The sequence below is a fragment of the Bactrocera oleae genome, chromosome 6 (genome assembly GCF_042242935.1).
Source record: "Bactrocera oleae isolate idBacOlea1 chromosome 6, idBacOlea1, whole genome shotgun sequence".
Lineage (NCBI taxonomy): Eukaryota > Metazoa > Arthropoda > Insecta > Diptera > Tephritidae > Bactrocera > Bactrocera oleae.
The window spans coordinates 73298348-73318759 of NC_091540.1; the positions used below are offsets into that span (position 1 = coordinate 73298348).

The window sequence follows — 20412 nt, forward strand, 5'->3', positions numbered from 1 at the left end:
GGAATGGAAAACAAGTTAGTTGCAGACTTCTTCAATACTTCAAAATTGCATTCATTAAATTCCGAGCATTCTCTAACTTCGATCAGCAATATTTAAATTGTTGATTCATTATTCCATTAGAATCTGTATCGCAAAATGGCAGACGACTAATCGTGTGTCGACCGCTCGTTAATGTCTGCCACATTATTATGCTTTGTCATTGATTTCTTTCCACTTTAATGAGTTCATATGTGTGGGTTGTTTGCCTCACTGCGAAGGCAATGTGCGCTCGTAAGTCAACAGTTCAATCATTCACTCCGCCATTACATGCCCGCCAGGCATCAGCACAAACACTTGCTTATGATGCCCTCCCACACACGGCTTCTTTGCAGCAAAGCACGCAATAGTATTGTATTTTGCTATACTTAATGACTGATTAATTTGCTCATTTTATTCCGCTTTTCTGCGCCAATTGCTAACATGTTGTTTTTGCCACTTGCTGCTAATAGGACATTTGCCTTTGGGTGACATTAATTGGCTTCCCAAGTATTTATGTGTAAGATCCACTCGACATAATCCTATTTTCAATTGAAAGACTAATAGGCAAACACAGTGCGCTGACAGAGAAGCGGATGGCTGGCGGCTAAAAACCGCCACACACACACGAGCACAGGCTGCAGACTTTTCCCCGCCAACGCCAACAACTAGTGTACGTTATTTATATGCGAGTAAATATAATATAATATATGCAAGTACCCACGTGTGTGTAATGCTTTATTCTGGAAATTTCAATACTGTTGAACGGTTTGACACTGTTTATTATTCCAACAGCTGACATATTGATTTTACTGGCGATAGTACACATATATGCATAATTAATGCGCCTTAATTTAACGTCATTATTATTAGAGTTCTCGGAACTATTTAATAGCAATAAACCTCTTGAAACCTTCTAAATATCATTCTCAAATTAGCTAACACGAACGACTGGTCCGATTTTGATGACCTCTGATTGAATTCTACTCTGTTCCGAAGAGCGCAACATCTATCCAACAAACTCACTGTTGAAATATACAGACGGTACAAAGTTCTATAGGTTAGGTCCGTTTCCGGTGTTGTAAGATTCCTGTGTTAATATGTGAACGCTTCAAAGTCGTAGAAAAGTAGTTTCGAACGATTTTGATTGCGTGTTCTTAGTCTAAAAATATTGGCGTTCCAGGAGATAGACATTATTGTGGTTGAGCACAGTTATATTTGGAAAGAGAAGATTCCATATTTATTCTCAGCTTAGTTGAACACTAGTCTATTTAAATATCAATGAGGTTTCTTATGTTCAAAACTGTTATTTATTTTAAATATTGTGAGTACTATAAAATAGGGGCTGCCTTAATAATTCAAAAGCCAGGAAAAACGCAAGAAACTTTTCGTAAACTTCGCTTTTTCGCTTTAACTGCACTCTGTAAAAACTACACTGTGCTCGAAATTTTCGTATTTTCATATTTTCTTAATCTCGCACGAGTTTAGCATATCACACCACATGTCACACATGCGACTCGAAGACTTTTAAAATTCACAGTTACTATTGAATACCATACAACAACACCGGATGTAAGCGGCAAGTGTGAAGGAAAGCGTAATAGGGTGTTACTAGCAATTAGGCTTATTGTCTTTTGGCTGCTTTTGTGTGCATTTGGCATGAAATGTTTAATTACGGAATTCTGCATTTACCAGCAACGACGATAATTGCCTTGATCATCAAGCAATTACCACAATTGCAATTTTATGATCACCGTTGCACACGCATTAATCACACATACACACACTCTCATGTTACTAACATGTCTATAATTGTGCTCTACGGCATCACACGGCAAAATTAATATAATCTATATTTTACAACACACACTCATGTACATACACTGTGTATGTATATAATTATGGTAGTGTATATGTATTGGTGTTGTAGTATTTTTGAAGTGCATATGTGTTTAAAATTGGGACCGTATTAATTTGCAGTTAAATTAGGCTTTGGTTACTAAAATGTAACTAGCCACTATTAAATGGGCCAAATTCAATTAGTGCATAACGTAAGGCACCCGAGACAAAATTTAATTATGATTAATCCACTTACACGTACTGTATGTGTGCGTATGTGGCTTTTATTAATATTGCTATTTAATTCAAATGCCGAATGCTCTTGGTATAAACAACAAAAACAAAGTTCAGTATTTCATAAATTCTATAATACGGACACTAAAGTATACACTACTCTTATAACTGTATTTTATTTATTAATTTCAGCGATGGCTTATCACACTCGGCTCTGAAGGAGTCCGATACGAAGAGGTTGGAGATCCTGCGCAATATCACCGATTTGCTGGGACGCACATTCTCGTCGCAATTCGTGTTTCCAGTGCTCGGCCATGAGGACGGCACTACAAACTTTCGACACTTGGGCGAACTATGGCGACATTGGCTGCCATCGGAAGCCTTGCATACGTTCGAGAAAGGTACGTGCCGATTCCACATCTACATTTGGAATATATTTTAAAGACGTTTCATTACTGAGCATTCTTAAAATTTGACTTTTCTCACGTTTGACATTTCTTATAATAACACAGTGCTACAAAAATATCTTTTTTTTGTTGCCCTCAATATCTTAGCAAATTTTCATGGTTTAAATTGTTCAAATACGAATTTACTGATGAAAATATTAAATATGCGCTTGATTTTATAATAATTGCAGTTACTAAATATTGATCAATTATCGGTTTCTGTGACGCTCTTTCTCGCATACAAATAACAAGTGATCTCCACTCTCGGGCTATTTACCGAAAATTTGTGAAAAACTCCGTTTCAAAGTGGTTCGCAAGCCCTCAGAAACAATGGTGCCACGAAATTCCCAGATATCATTACAACCCATCAGTGAAATTGAAAGGAAGGGTGACACATCTATGCCAAAGTTATTTTTTCAAAATAAATTCAGAGTTTAATACGCGATCAATTTAGGAATAATATAGCAATTTGTCAAAGCTTTGGACGTGTAAGGACTTCTTTCAATTACTTTTGTAGAAAATTTCTGAAGCTTGGTATGGAAAGATCGAAAGGTGGACTATTTGTTGGTCCACAAATACGGCGAATTATAAAAGGTACAGATTTTATCAAGGTTATGACTGTTCCGCAAATTGAAGCCGTGAAAGGATTTCTGATAATCGATTTTTTTCTAATATAAGATAAGAGTATTAAGTTAGACTATATCCGCAAATATTTAGATACATTTTCGGATAATTTAGGAAATTATAGGGAGAAACAGAGAGAGCGGTTCCACTAGCATCTAAAAATTATAGAAGAAAGGTATAAAAGTTGACGGGATCATGCCATTATGACAGATTATTGCTGATCTTTAAAAAAAAGATTGCCCACTCAAAAATTATAAAAGAAAAGCTCATAAATGACGATTTATTGAATATAACATATGTTTTCGACATTTTTCTCTCCGTTTACTTCGATGTGTCCTTGAACAAAACTGGCATCTGTTATTTTGTGTCATGTTTTCTATTTTTGTAATTTAAAATGAAAATAAGGATTTAAAAATAAACAAGTGCAAGTCTTACAAAATCATTGATAGTCTCATGAATACATCCCAAATCGATCTTATAGCTAGGGCAAGAAAACATTGTAGACCTGTGTTATCTGAACATTATAGAAATTAAAAATTTTGTCAATTTTCTATATTTAAAGAGTCATCTCTTTCCTGAATTCAGTTAGTGATCGAAGCTGAAGCGGGTGATTTTAAGAGTGATGTAACAAACAAGCAAATGACACACTTGTATATATGTACATACCCAAACACATGAAAGTATATAAGTAAATGTATAGATTTTGCACCTTCGTAGCACAAGCTGGTGTCTTGTTGTAATCAGAGCGCATTTCGCTTCAGTAAATATTGATTTTCATGCTGTTACCTTTTACGCCGTCTGAATGAATAATGAGAAGGCTGGAGGGAAACGAGAAACGAAACATCATCACACGAAATTCTGTTATTGTTATTCTCGACAAGCCTAAATACCTTGAAAATCTATGCCAGTCAGCGCAATCACATCGATTCACTTCGTGCATGAATGGATGCGACAGCAGACGGTCGACATGGCGTATACGTGATCGTTGCTATTGCCGACGGCATTTATGAAACGGCAGATATTTTTAGCATGACAAAGAGGCAGTAGCGCAACCGAAGTGCTCACAAAGCTGTCTTTGAAGATTATTATTATTTTTTTTTTTTTTTGTTTAATTTTTCATAGTAACCGACAGTACTGGTTACATTTATAGGAATCAGTGCAAAATGAATAATTGGAAACATTTTCGGTTTTAATGTGCCACTAAGCCTGTTTCTCTTTCGTAGGTGGCTACTACTCCATTGAACAGACGAAAAGTCGCCTGCGCATAATTGCGTTGAACACGAATTTCATGCGGCATGATCACAAGACCCCGCCTAGTCATCTGGCGGCGGTGCGGCAGCGCACTCCAATATCTGGAGGCAGCGGCGGTGATTCCGAATACAAGACCTACTACTATCATCACGGCTCAATACACCAACACCACGGACATTCGTCGACCGACTGGATGACTCATGGCGGCGGCTACGGCGGTTACAGTGGCGGCCACCATCGTGGCATGAATGCCATACCAGCTTTGAGTGTGGGCGAAGGGGAGGGACGTGTCAGTGCGCTCTCCGAGTATGAGACTCAGGATGCTGAGAAACAATGGCTCTGGCTGGAGGAGGAGCTTATTAAGTCGAAAAATAATAAAGAAACGGTGAGTCAGATATTTAATGAAGAAAAACTATTTCCTTTTTTAAGTAATTCATAAACATTATATATCAGTCGCCCATTCAACTGCTAATACACGTAGCGATTATTGTCCTTTCGGTTGACTAATCACCTGACTTATCGGTGTGAATAAAATCTTAATAAAATTAGGGATGGTACTTCTCTGTGATAGCATTTGTTTAAAGAAGAAGAATAAACGCTGGTTGTACAGAACCTCATATATAACAAAAGAGAAGGTATAATGTTGTCATCGAATTTGCTCAATTCTTTACAAATAATATTTTATGGCCTAATCCTTATAATTATAAATCCCTTTTGCAATTAGTTGAACTAAATTTCGAGTAACGAATAAATTATTCTTGATACACTCGGGCCAACGATTATATTCCCCGTTCAATGTAGCTTAAAGCAACCAATCTGGAATTAACTAAAAAACCGAATAAATCAAATTCAAATACGAGCACTTGATGTAAAGAAAATCACACTCGTTATACTCTTCGGCACAGGTCTAGCCGAATGCTGCGAACTGCCCATCGGTTTGTACATCTCACCGCGCTTTCAAATAATTGCATTGGCCATTAAGAATCATTTGCATAACGGCATTATTACGAACCAAACAATGAATAAGTATTTGCCAACTTTTTATTCGGCTTGGTCCAGCGGGAGCGCGGGGGTGCCAATAAAAATACAAATTATGCAAATGCAAACACATTGAATACATTCAATCAAATATGCCATAATTCGCGCGAACTTTTGCGTTGTGGTTCGCAAATAATTTCCCTTTTTAAATGTAATTGCTGCATTTAAAATGCGAATATTAATTACTATTTAATTAACCTTTGTAAATTTGTTTCGTAATTGAGTAAATAGTTTTTGCAGATTTTTATTGAATTAATAACGATAGTTTATTACGGTACTTTGAACACTTATACATATGCAAGTAGATACACATATTTGTTTGAATATACAATATTGCGATGTGAGTGTTTATATACTCTGTCATTTACGTGTTTGTTTATTTGCATTAATATTGTATTATTGTTGTTTTTGTCATGAGCGTATAAATATACTCATGGCACATGAACAAAAGCCCAGCTGGTGCTGAGCAGCGTTGGAAGACCCACTGAGCCATTTAGCACAACATATAGCTCACAATTTTTTATATTATAATCGCAAAGGTAAAAAATAAACCAAACAAATTTTAAATACCAAAATTTCTATCACAAAAAAGGCAACCGAATAATAGCACATAACATCGCTAAGGTATATGTTATATATAGTTGTTCGATATTCTTCATTTACACTGTCATTGTTAAGTACATAAGTATTAGAGAACAATTCTGCAAAATTAGGAGCTCTAAGCTTTTTAATTAAAAGCCGGCAGCCAGAAAGTGAAATAAATAAATAATCGGTAGTACCGCAGATATATGATATAGTTGTCCGATCTAACCGATTCCGACAGATGATCAATAGAATCTCCTATGTATTAAATTTCATTCGGATATCTCAAAAACTTGCGAAGAAATTTTTATAATCCCGAAAAAAAGAAGTTCACTTAAAAAATCGCTGGCTGGAAACCGGTTTTAGACCCATATTTTCTGAAGCAGAGTTGTTTCGAATGATCCGCAGAACATTTCCTTTTTTTTCTTCTTGCAAATCAGACCGCCCTAATGTGTAATTCTCAAAAATTCTACGCAGCCGTGATCAATTAAAACAATTTTGATATTTAATTGTGATCAACTGTAGCTCACATCTGGGAGAAGAACTCTAAAAATTGGCTCTCAACAAAAGTGAAAAATGCAGAGTTGAAGAAATGTTTCTGTGTCATTTGTAGTTTCTTTCTGGCTCACAATAGGTAAACTTTCATTTCTCCTCATTTCTACGTGCGCTTCAAAAAAAGTCAAAAAAGAAAGCAAAGATCATTACACACATTTTCAATACGGAAAGTGTTGTTTGCTGCTAGTTACTCGTGTCTGATACTTCTGGGCGTCACCACTTCTGTTGTTCCGTAATTCCTTTTACCACTCGAGTTGTGCTTGGCAAACACTTGTGTAATTGTTGTTTTCCTTGTGGTTTGTTTAACCATTTTCGCTGGCTTGATTTCACTTGCTAAGAAAAGTTTCAATTCGGAACTAACAAGCGAAAGTTTAATGAACGATTTCAAGTTTAAAACAAGTTTTCATTACCGCACCCCCACCTCCACACCCGTTACCACAGTCCAAGGCAAGAAAGCCTTTTGCTGCCGCCGCAATTGCCATTGCTGCTGTTGCAGCTTCCGCTTTGTCTTGCTGCATTCCTTCATTGTCTGAAAAGTGCTCGGCTTTTTATCTTTATCGGTGTTGTATTATTTCGCTGATTGTTGATGGCGTCGGTTGTTGCTGTTCGACTGTTGTTATTATTGTTTTTGATATCTTTTTGCTCCCTGCCTTTATCGCTTTAATAAATTTCCGCGCTATTTCTTTCGGAGTATTCCTGTTTTTTCGCCTCCAACTTTTCTTTCACAACTTTCTCCTTTAATTTATTTTCCTTTATTAATTTTGTTCTCTGTTTTTGTAACAGAAGTTTTTCGAAGTGTCTGGGTCCGTTTATCTCTCACCACAACCACGCTGTTAAATGCATTGTGTAGAACATAAAGGGTCCTTTTGATTTAAACCAAATCGAAATTAAAAAATTAGTTAAGTAGGATTGAAAAAAACAGCAATTAATTTTATTGTTTTATGTACATACGTGTAACAATATGGCAACGTCATTCAACATAGTCATAAAGTTGGAAAGTAGCTGTGTGTCAGAGGTCGCTTTCAAGCAACGATATATTTAACTAAAATTGCCAAATAAACTATTCGAATTCTTAACTTTCCTATTCTACGATGCTAAGCACAGTTTTAACTGAATATGTGTGACATATTTACAACAGTACCTATTTATATATAGGTAAATACATATTAACCAAAATCAAAGTCAAAATTACCTGTTTTTCTAAAACGGTTTTTACAACTATAGATTTCATCGTCAGGCTCATAGGTGAAAGGTAGAGAAGTTCCAAGCAGAAAAAGTATCGTTAATTGAAAAACTTTGGATAATACTGCTTCAATGCCTAGTCAAGACTCATATTCCACTTTTAGACGAAAATAAGATTTAATCACTACATCACTTTGGGTAAAATCAATATTCATTGATATAATATATGCATAAAACATAACTTAGTCTTCGAAGCTGTCAATATAATAGAACAGAGCGAAAGTCTCCGGGAGAAGAGATTTAAGAGCGATTTGAATATCGCGTATTGAAAAAGGCTACGGAAAAAAGAATGGTATTATTTCATATCGCAGAAAAATCCTCTTCTTTTTCATCCTTTTTCTAGTGGAGTTATTATTTAGTAACACTTCCAAACATTTCATTTTTACCAACAGAGGTCCTTGTTTCACAAGTGTAGCAAAATAGCGAGACTAAATTGTTTGTGAAAATATTAGCACATTATTTTATCTTCGAGCAAAAGCTGTAACAACCAGCCAGAGAGCTCATTTTGACTCTGAGGTTAAGGCGACAGCCACTATAGGTAGTCAAAGGTGCTGCCAGCTGTCAACGCCGTGCGTAGATTATGGAGCAATATTTGTTTGCTGCCACATACTAAACCAGAACTTCCTTGCCCAGCCAGACATCGCTGCTTCCTACAACCTGAACAGAGTATCAAGTCTCCTGTGACCGAGAAGATTTCAGTTGCATTGCCTTCGCAACCACACTTCCCATGAATGCTGCCACCTACTAGACAGTTCCACTCCCCCCTTTGTTGCGCTTTAAGAAACGCACTTGCATTTATGTTGGCGTAGGTGTATGTGTAGTGGTGTGGGTACAGCAGTTCAGCTGCACTGGATGTGCCCCGGCACCTTATTTGAAATAACAAACATGGCCTCAAAGTCATCGCGTTAATGTGTTCTGAAGTGCATGGCAACGGCGAGGCCATGACTGGGAAACGAAAGTGACAGCAGAGCGATAGAGAGAGGGAATTATAGTATACTCTTCCGATTCTTCTCCGAAAGTCCCATCATATGAGACATACACGAGGATGCATATATCCTGCCGCAGGACCTTACAATATTTACTTTCATTGGTTCTGCTTGACTGCATCGCAACCAAGGATAACCGAGTGTGTTCCTATGCATACACATCTGTATATATGTATGCGTTCATGTAAGAATGTGTGTGTGCGTACATGTATGCATGCATAGGAAGTGTGCGTAAAGCAGTCAACGCAAGCGAGAGGGAACAGGAGCGCATTAACGAAGTCACAGGCGACAAGTGGGCGCTACTTTAAATCTGCAACCAACAGCCCCTGTATTTCAACTCAAGCCAATACTGGATGGGCAAATGTACATTTTCTGCTGTATCTAAATATGTGGCGGTATGGCATAGTTCCCCAGTGGATTTCCGTTACACCCATTGACTTGTATTCATTAGCCTTTGTCTAAATACATACATACACACGTGATTTAGGTGCCTGCCTATACCATTTGTGCCTTGTTTAATTTTCTGGCTGCATAATTTCATTGTGTGCCTAATCGCCTATCTTCCGCTGTCTCTTTCCAACTTGCTGTCATTATGCTTCCATCACGCCCTTTCTCTCTCTATCTGCAACTGTGCCACCTTCACTGCTCGACCATCTATCAAACGCTCATAATGAAGTCCCTTCACACACTCGCACATACTCTCTCGCAAAGAGATTGCAGACACATGTAAAAATGCCGCACTCAGCTTTCTGTTTAGACGCATCTCTTCCCACTTGTTACTAACAGGCGTAGTTCAGCGAGCGTCAGCGTAATTTATATGACCCATAAACGATTCATTAATTGACTTTTGTTGGTAAGAATCATTTGCTTAAAGCAGGGAGCAGCTATGCAAGGGTCGAGGTCGAATTAGTTCAAATCGAGAACGTTTGTAAATCGCAAATTATTTGCACAGCTGGAGGCTGAATGCATAACATACCAATCCATAAGCATATCTAGAGCTGTGTTAGTTTAATCACGCTTGCACACATACACATGCACCAAAGGCAGATATACCGACGTGTACTGGCAAATATGGTATGTGCGCTCTATTATTTTTGAGTGTCAGGGAGATCAGTAATACAGTAGCTACTTGAAATATGTGTACAAATGTATATTCTTCTCCTGCAGCAAAATCAATAACTTACTTTCTTTTCAGAATCAGAAATATAAAGTGGATCTGATCTTCTCACAGGGGTTCCATGAGTTAATTCGGTTTTGAGTTATAAAATGATTTAGCTATGCAATAAAAATAAAAAACAGCCTAATAAACAAACTTAGATTATTCAGAGCCACAAACTAAGCGAACAAGGAAAACATAGGTTTCCGTTTTTTTTTTTTTAATTTCGTTAAAAAAGAAGCTTGAACCACATTTTGATAATATACTCAACTTCTCAACTCGTTCACGTTCATTTGAAAATGTTCCATCGCGAACTAGTTTTCCTCCCAAGTGTCCTACTTCTGCGAGCAGTTCAATTTCTTGCGAGGTGGGTCGTGCAAGCCGTTACTCTTCGCTGCTCTGAAAAGCTGTTGGCATTTGGCACTTCTGCACTACCACCCCTCCGAGCAGTAGCAGCCCATGGGTTCAGCTGTTCAACTGTTTTACATCCGGTCAGGCTGAGTCAACAATTTCATCAGTCGAGCGCAAATTTAAGAGTCAGAGCGTGCCTCACACACAAGCAAGCGTGTCTCGTATTGAAGAGTAGCAAATCCAATATTTATACATTAAAGCACACGCACGAATGTGTAACTGTGTTTAAGTGACAATCGACTCGGAGTGAGTGCGCCGCTACCACCTCTCTCCAAGTGACTATGCTGTGAGCATGCGAAAATGCTGGTGACTGGATTGATGTCGACCGATAGCTCTTCAAGGCTGCTGTGTCCGCTCGTTTTATGCTACCATTTTATTGTAGTTTTTTCTTTCTTCTTTCCCTCATACACGGACGAACTTTGTTAAATGTTCGAGTATGTTCACAAACAAACTGTTATTGGATGGTGTTAGGTCAGCCAGTTCATCACGAAGTTCGTGTCGTGGCCAAAGTTTATTTTCAATTTTATTTTTCTACTAAAAGCGTTGCTTTGGCCTGTCGCACTCTGCCACTCATACGCTTCGTCACCCCCTGTGCAGGCGAAGGTACACTTAACCAGTACTCACTATATTGTTGTTGTTCTTATGTTACGGATTATGGCGCACCGGAGCCTTCAATATAACCTTAGCATTCCACTTTATCAAAGCGCTCAGCATATTGCAAGTTTTGAATTGGCTCTCCTCATGCGTGCTGGGTTTTCAATTTCTCGTTTTTTCTGAATTTCTAAATTCCCTTATTTTGCTTATTTTTTGCGGAATAATTTTAAATAACCTTAGCGTTCGATTCACTTTTGCTGGTTATATTCAAGCCTTGTTGCTTTATCAGCTGATAAACAATATATTTTGACTACATTCCTAACAAAGTATGCCGCTGATCAAGAGCCTTAGTCATTTAACAAATCGCTTTGTTCTACAGACATCTCAAGCTTCAAGTATTAGTTAGCTCCAAACTATCTGAACGTAAACTACAATTCTTCTCGCCTATTCCAATATTCTACCGTCATTAATGGGCCGCCTAGGCGGGAACGCAAATACTTATAATCATATACATTACAATTAAATTTTCCTCATGATTCCGAAAGATATTCTTAAAGACTCTTCCAAACATTGAAGAACTGCATTCGTTAGGACTCGAGCAAAGGCAAAATCTAAACTGAAGTGCGAATAAATTAATTTAGAAGTCTCGACACGGTCACATCGCGCTAAAGCGGAAAAGTAATCGCGCGCATAAAGTGTGGGATAGGCTCGAACGGGACAGGAAGTGCCGAATAAGCCCGAACTAAGTAAGAATGCAATGTTTGTGTGTATGTGCGGTACTTGTAATAATCAGCAGAACAGAAGAGCAACTCAATACAAAAGAAGCAAGAGCAATTGTCGCGTTGTCTCCACCTCCTCTCGCGAACACAAAATAGGCGCGCAACGAAAATAAGCACAAGCAGCATTGCAGCCGAGCGAAAGAAGTGGGCGCGGACAAGCTCATCGCCGTTGGGGCGCTGGCAATCATTGTAATTTCGCCGGGAAATTGTTTTCACTTATCACTTTATGTCTGTATGTGTGCGGGCGCGTCAACATTTACGTCATTTCTGTTTTATGCGAGCCAAATAACAACGAAAACAAAATCAAGTGGGCTTTTATGCGGCAACGGAAGCGATGCCAGCCAAAGGTGCCGCCTGAAGTGGCGGAAGAATATTTAGCCACTGAGTTGCGCCACGCTCGAACACCTCATTCGTCGTGCCTAATTTCGAATGCGAGTGAATTGACTGCCAGCGAAGGCATGCGAAAACGGAGGCGGAAAACTTTCGCTTTTTATGCTTCCATTGCTCCTTAAGAGCTTTAAATACGAATGGTAGAACAGCAAGATTTCGTGAGCCCAGCAAAGGAAATGAAGACGAAAGTTGATTTTATCACAGCCACTGGAAAAAACACAGGCCTAAAGGAGGCCAAATGGAAAACAAAAACAAAAGCGATAACAAATGAAAACATAAAACAAATGCCGCTTCAAATTTTAATGTTTTGTAAACTAAGCGCTCTTGCATCCCCGACCGTATGCTTTACGCGGCCAACTTGAGCGCACGTATTTCAGGCGTATAAGCCCAGCTAAGCATATGTATGTGTGCATGCATATAAATACATTTATATAACAATTTAATATTAGACGAACTGATGCCGTTGATTTGGCCGTTTGTCTTTGTCAAGGTACAAACATTGTGTGCGAATACAAACGTGTACAGCAGCGAGCAAAACAATTTTACTTATATTCTTGGAGTATTCTCTATATTCATATTGGGTGTTTGTGAACTCATTGGCCTTTCATTTATTGAGTTTCTTTTACATAGCCGATAAAAATCTCTTGATCTTCGAAAAGTTGGTCACCAATCCTGCCAGACTTCGAAGACTTATAGAATTCAAAAAATGTGAAATTATGACCTTGATTAAATTCTTTATTTTATACCTCGTGAGTGTACATGCTTCAATATATATTTAAGCGGTGGTGGCTTGTCTTTGCGGTGCGCTTTCGTTGTAGCTGTTTGGCATTGATGGTGATTTTCGTTTATGGGCCTGTTTTAATTATGTTGGCAATTGAAAGCACTTCTCGGATGACTTAACGTAAGATTAATTATGCTGACTGCGTTGATTTGCACCCAAAAGAACTTGAACCAAACCGCTTTGGCCTTGCTTACAGCCCTTGGTTTTTGGGAAATATAGAGCATCATTTCTTAAAGAGCAAATTATTTATTTTGCATTCAGTCCATGGTCCGCGAAGGGTGTATTAAATTGATACAACGGTGTTGATATACATTCCCCATTCAAAGGTAATAATTTTCGAATAATTTGGTCATCATTACCTATCGGTGATTTCCAGTTTTTTTAAACTGAATATTCGACTCTATACGGTTGACCTGAGAGCCAAAAACAAATCGCTGTGTGCTCATCCTCGTACGATCATATTGTCATGAGAATGCCACTCAGAGACGTTATTAGTTGATGTTGCAAGATTTCGCTTTCCCACGAAATAAAGAAATATAGCAATATTTATGCTAAAATGATGACATCTGTGGGCTTACTACATGACTAACTGCACACACGTTGCACACTTATGTATGTAAGTGAGCTTGTTGTGGTAGATATCCAGACGTGAATTGCGAAGGGAGGATACACGCTTTTGACAAGTTGGCTTCTTGCGAAACCACATTGTAAGTCATATTACAAAATATATCAATGTGAGCTCTTATGTTCGACAGCGCTAACACACACATGTGCATACATACATATGTGCAGCACAAAACAGCAGTGAATCGCGGCAAACTGTCGCATCAACTACAACAACAGCAATAACAGTAACCTACATATACATACTTGGCATGAAAGACGAAAGACGGCGCTTGGAGCAAACTATGTCATTTTGCATATACATATATAATACATATATACAAACGTATATGGGTACCGCTGCTATTAGATTGGTTTGAATGGCACAGTGCAAGATATCAAAGTGACTATGAAGTATGCCAAAAAAATTAAATAAATATATTGTCGCCGAGCGACACACGTCTGGGAGCGCGAATGGCGACTGTACGTGCAACGGATGCTCCTGCAACTACTGCTTACACATGTGCACACTTACATAACGGAACATGTTTTGTCGCAGTTGGTGTGCCACTAAAGGACTGAAACCTGCCACTTTTGTGGCAAAGCACAAGCGATTTTTCATAACACAGCAAATACACACACCCACACACATGTATACACATATACTCGTATGAAATATGTACATTTTGTCCTCGACTGCAAGACTTTCTTTTTATCTGAATGCCTCCCTGGATTCCAGTGCGCTTCTTAATATTTCTGCGTGCCTCTTCGTTTATGCCACAAACTGGTGCTTTGTACATAACCGTTTAAATGCAAGACCAGTTTACAGAATGTAGAGATGTGGTCGGGTATGCAAACTAGTACATACATATATAATTAAATTATGTTATGTAATCAATGCGATACCGCCAATAAGCCATGTTTTACGTATTTGCCTTCGATCAGCAAACTGCAAAAGAAATGCTGCCTCACTGGAATGTTCTAACAGGGACCGCCTCTATAATTATTCTAAAGCCTTTTCAGAGGAGATATTTCCGAAGTCGATTCACAAATTCCTTGTAATATTTGTCTTAATATAAAGCCAATTTTTATTCCTGAGTCGCTTCCAAATTCATCATACAAAAAGCAATTTGGAGTGGGTGTGATCTTTCGGCTTCAGTGAAATATCAGCTGTCTGTATCGCCGTCTAGGTAAAAATTTTGTGGATATTATTGCTGAAAATCATTAGAAGCTTTTAGAAGCTAACTTATTTTGCATAAAAGCTTTTAAAATGCGACAGGCAAATTAAAATAACAATTTTGTCCCCTTAAAGCGAGAGTGCTTGGTACAAACCGCTTGTATTGTTGTTTTGTTATTCTCTACCATCAAAGTTAAAAGAAAAGCATCGCAGGCTATTCATAAAATCCATTCTAGTATTTATACGTACAGAAACGGTACAGATTTGCGTTAGTGGAAATACTAGTTGTCAATGGTCGAGAGTCAATAGAAAAAGCAAGGCGAATCAAAATGTTCCGTTAGCCGCTGGCACTGCCATCATTTGCAAAGTAATATTCTAAATATTCTAATAGATGGTGCAATGCATACCTTCCCACGCACAAACACACACTCACAACCATTTCCACCGGGTACTACGAACCGATATCGATTCTGTATATGTGAACACAAAACTGGATTGTGTTTGTATTTGTTCTACCTTTTATCGGACTTTTCGAAATGTTTACACATAGTTACATCTAAAGAGAAGAGCACAACAACAACAATTTGTAAATGCAAAATGAAAAAAATATGAAAACAAAAGGGAGAACATAAAAACGAAGTAGTTGAATTACACACACGTCACTATTAAGGAACAATATGCTTGAAATGGAAAATGGCAAAATAAATTACCAATAATTTCACATTTTCATGCTCATACTTGTAAGTTAAATAATGCATCTCTCACAGCCCACCAGACCAGCGTCAACTTCTTCATTGCAAACATGCCGTTAGGCATATGCATGTGTTAATGATTTTCATATTCTGAAATCCTTGGCTTTAATATGCTTGAAATAGCAGCACAATACAACGGGATCTTCATTCCAAAAGACCGAAGAGAGTCTGCAGATTACTTTACACGTCTGCTCCTTGTTTAGAAAAAATCTAGTACGAGTATTTCTTAGATCAAAATCAATATCAGTAGGTGAAACGAGCAAAGGTGCAACTGAACCTCAAAATATTTAGAAAAAGCAAATATTAAATATAAATACCGGTTACCGAATATTTTATTTATAGATCTGCAAAGTTCGGATAATAATAGGGGAGGTAATATGAAAGTTTTGATTGCTTTTAACTGATTATCACATTAACTAAAGTCCCTTTTGAAGAGATGTCTAATTTAAGAATACTTTTGGACCGGCACACCCTAATAGCCTAATTAAGAAGGCAAAAGAACATGATTTATCTTGTTAATCACGCAGCAATTTTTCACAACGCTTGAAGAACTCAGATGGGTTCATTAACTTTGAATAAGTTGACTCAAATGCTCGACCCTTTAATCCTTACTTTTCGAAGGTTCCTTTAATGTAAATTTTGGCGCATACATTTAGACTTTGAGGCATTAGTTGACTTGTCAAAGCAAAGTTATTTCGCAAAGCAGCGAAATATCGGACAGAGAAGGAAGGCGAGAGGAGCCTAAGAAATCTGTTGAAGCTCCAAATCACATTCAGAAAAAATTAAACAAACTTACTCGCTCGTCTCTTGTTAAGTTGATCTTTTGTGTTGTGCGTTCCGCGTTTGTTTATCTGTCATCAACCACTTAAAATAACGGCAAAAAGAATACAAAAATCAAACAAAGATGCCGAACAAGCTGAAAGAGAGTAAAAAGTATTTAAATTGCTGGGACAACTTTTTCTTGTCCGAAAGTCCGGCGAGTTTGCATTGAAAAGTAATGCAATGCTAATTTAAGGCCGAAGACAAAGGCAGCACGCAAGAGGTCGTGCAATCACGCAGACTCGCACACACTTACTTGCATGAATACGGGCGGTTGTGTGTACGCACAACAACAGAACAAGCAGCAAAATTAGACTAGCAGACGGACAGACAGCAGCTTGTTAACAATTTCTTTCTATTGCCGTGCTCTCGAATGCGCACGTGTGTACGTTGCACGTTGTGTTGCAAGTTGCTCGACCCCGCCGCCCGATCACGACATCACGCTGCTGGAGCTGTTGTTGTTGGCAGTGTAGTTGCTTTGTAGTCTGATGCTGTTCATGCGCTTAACCCGCTTTGGTATTTTAATTAAATTCCGGCTGCCTAAGTGATGAGTTAGGTGCACTAAAAATACACGAACACTAACAAAAGATTGCAAAAACAAAAAGCAAATGGAAAACGCCAACAGCTGACAGGCGCTCGGTCGAGCGTTCTGGCAGAGAGCGAGCACAGCAGGGCGGCAACTAATGCAACATTGAAGTGCGACAGATAAACAGATGGACCATTGGATGGCCGGTCATTTGAATGGATGGCTGAAGCAGCGGGAAGTGTGTGTGTGTGTGAAGTGGCATTTGGACTGAGATGTGTCTCTCAGGACAAAAGGAGGGCGAGTCACAGATTTCAAGTGGAAACTTGCTTTTGCCTGTTATTGTTGTTTCTTCATTTGAGTTGGAATGGCATAATATGCCACATTGTTGTTGTTACTACATTGCATACAAATTAGCAATGCAAAGGAGGTCAGCAAGAAAAGCAAACAAGACGTGAAGCACAAGTGGCATCAAATTAGACGCTTGGTGACGAAGTTTAAAGCTTAAGTTTTCTGTGGGTCGTATTTGAAACCGAATGTCAACCTTGCCACCACCTGCATATAATTTCGGCCCAGTCTATTGCATTTTCTCCTCAATGCTTCTGCACACAAACAAGCCGCATCAGGCAGGTAATCACAATGAATAATGCGAGTATATTTGCCCCTAAACCCTACAAGCCGAAAGCAAATTATTTAAGTAAAGTCGAAAAACCCGAGCGAGAGCAGCAAGAACTCTAATTTTTCGGAGTGAAATTACTAGCAGACAAAAATCCCCCTCAACACTCTGCACCGCACAAAAAAGCGGCTCCAATGAGGAGCTTCGGGCAAGCGCCACTGAAAACGTTAAACAACCGTAACATAATCTCTTAGCGAAAAGACAAAAATTAGCCGCTGTCTCACCGCTGCAGTGAAATACGAAGCTTTTAAGAGTATAATTAGCGCAGAAGAGTACAAAGAAAAAATTTGGGAAAGAAATGTTTTTGCTCCGAAAACACAGTGACGTCGAATTAAACTAACAACATCTCATCTTGTGACAGGTTTCCCCAAGGGTGTTTAAACAGTGCGGTAATAGTACGACGTCAACGAGTTCGGTTAAGTTCTCAGTGATTTCATGCATTATGCTTAACCATAACAAAATAATGGACCATGACAACATTCAATAAATGAAAATCCATTTTCCTAATCAAAACTCGAACACAAATGATCGCTTGTGATTTCCTCATTTGTTTAGTAAAATCTTCCTCTCATGTTAATTTAGTTGGCATATCCTTCCCATTGAATGGATATTTCCTGGTCCCTGCGGGCAAGAGTTGCAGGACAGTCGTAATGTCCAGTCAACTTAATGCAATAACACAAACACACTAATACCTGCCCATATTTGTTTGCAAACAATATACCGTTACACATGCACTGCGGTGACCTCATACCTTCACACAGGCAGACAAGTGCCATGGAGGTCACTTGTTAATAACATAATCTACTTTAAGTGCGCTGCATTACAAAATGTATACAAGGGTAAGTGGCACGAGTTGCACGGGTCTCGGGGCATGCGGCTAAAACTGTACGCACGCTCACACGCCCATTGGCAGAACGCAGCAACAAAGGCCGCATTCGAAGACGCATTGGTGGTCACTAACCTTTCGCCATCAGGTGGGCAATCGGCCAAAATAAATATCTACGAGCAGGAAGTTTTGCTGCAAAATTTTAGTTTATCTTTCGCCTGCATGGTGGCGGGAACGGAGAGGAGGAGAGGCTGCCAGCTTTATTTATTTGGCACACCCGGCGAAATGAAACCAAATATATTTTTCCCAGCACCTTTGTTTATGCATTTTCTGCTCTTTATTTGCCTCTCCTGTTTGCCACTCTGTGTGCATGTTGCACATGTTTTAAACCACTTTAATCCTTTTTAAGCCGCAAAAGTGGAAAATACAATTCTGAGTTGGCGTAAACCACACCAATATCACTATTAGACCCCCGCAAGCTCCACATACGCCCACAGCACATATTAATACGAGTATGTGATAACAAAAACACACATATACATATATATAGGTAAGTATATTATTTGCAAATGCTTATCGGTTCGACTATATGTACTAGGCAGATTTTTATAAATTTGTATATTACAAGTTTTAGTGCAGATTATATCGATTTGAATACTGAAGGCCAGAAATTGATAACTGTGAGGACTCAATACACTCAATACACTTATAGGCATATCTCACTTTACTATAATATTTTGTAGTTGTTATAGGTTGCTTTCCTCAGAGCCAACACGGGTACATTGCTACCACAAAAATATTATTTATTAACTGACACGAAGATACGCCCAGAAGAATCAGCTCACAAAAATAGTGTTAGCCTATTTTCATATGGATTACAGAAGAAATCATTAGCAATATACCATAATGGCCCATAAGCAGAAGAAGGGTCTGAGGCAGCCTTTGGCAGCAGGGATATTCAACTTTCTTATATTATAGTTAAATTTTCTAATGGAGAAACAAGTAAGAATATTTGAGAAGGTAAATTACCCAACAACAAACAAAAGAAAGTATATAACATTGTACGTATTGGAACATTAACAAAAGGATAGTTTACAAACGCCGAACTTCAATATCTAGTATCTCGAGAGACATCATATTATTTTATAATAAGGTAACTCAAACGTCAGATAGAGCAACTGCAGCGACTAACGATTGTTCTACGTTTTTGTTGTTTTACCACCCCAACAAACATATACAGTCCCTAAACGTTGACATAGCGTATCGCTAATAAAGACACAAAATTACATGGCTATAACTTCCTGCAGCTTTTAAGTATATTCCACAAGTTTCAAATGTGTTATTTAGCAGCTAAACTCTAGTAAAATTCGGATCACTTTTTTCTCAATTATTCGTACTAAAAAGTACCTATAACTACAAAGGAAATCTTTGTACCCCTCGTAGACTACGAGCATATAAAAAGCTTAAGAGCAATCTACAACCGCACAAGAAAAACAAAAGTTCAAACAGTTACAAGCTAAAGCGAGCTTGCCGTATATGAAGAAAGAATTTGTATAAAGAAGCGATACAAATCCACATAAAGTGCTAAAGCTGCTGGGCACGTTGGCAATAGTTAAATTTGCCTAGAACTTTTTACCAACTGCAGCCAAGTATGGCAGTGATTAAAAGCAATTTTTCCAGCGGTCAAACAAGCACATTTGAGCCAACTCTTCCCCGTGCCCTCAGTTCGCCTGTGGAAAAATGGTATAAGTAGATTTGCAGTTTATGTTTATCTCATTTAAATAATTTACTCGCTTCTCCCATTTCGGCGGTTGACTTAATTCCAGTGTGGCGAGACAAGCCACATTTACACATACTCCTGCATACTCAAGCATGGCCGGAGAAGAATAAGAACAGTGTCTGCTCAAACACTCAAAAAAGGTGTTTGTGTACATGTATAACTGTATTTATATAAATGAATACAACAAAGGTAAAGAGGCTTTTGAGAAAAGTTCGCAGTTGAGAACAAACCCTGGCGAATGTGAACCGAAATGGGATCAAATTTACATAAATAGATTAAAGAGTCCCTGTAGTAGTGTGGCTGTAAGGGGAGCAAAGTGTGCACACATAAATA

General features: G+C 38.4%; 1 protein-coding gene across 1 annotated transcript in view; it reads left to right on the forward strand.

Moving 5' to 3' along the window:
• The window catches only part of LOC106617579 (acid sphingomyelinase-like phosphodiesterase 3b), a 129907-nt gene that overhangs the window by 95689 nt on the left and 13806 nt on the right, over window positions 1-20412 (forward strand). Inside the window, exons 5-6 of the mRNA XM_036363973.2 lie at window positions 2281-2489; window positions 4382-4794. Coding sequence (XP_036219866.2) covers window positions 2281-2489; window positions 4382-4794 — 622 coding nt within the window. The remainder of the gene's footprint in view (window positions 1-2280; window positions 2490-4381; window positions 4795-20412) is intronic.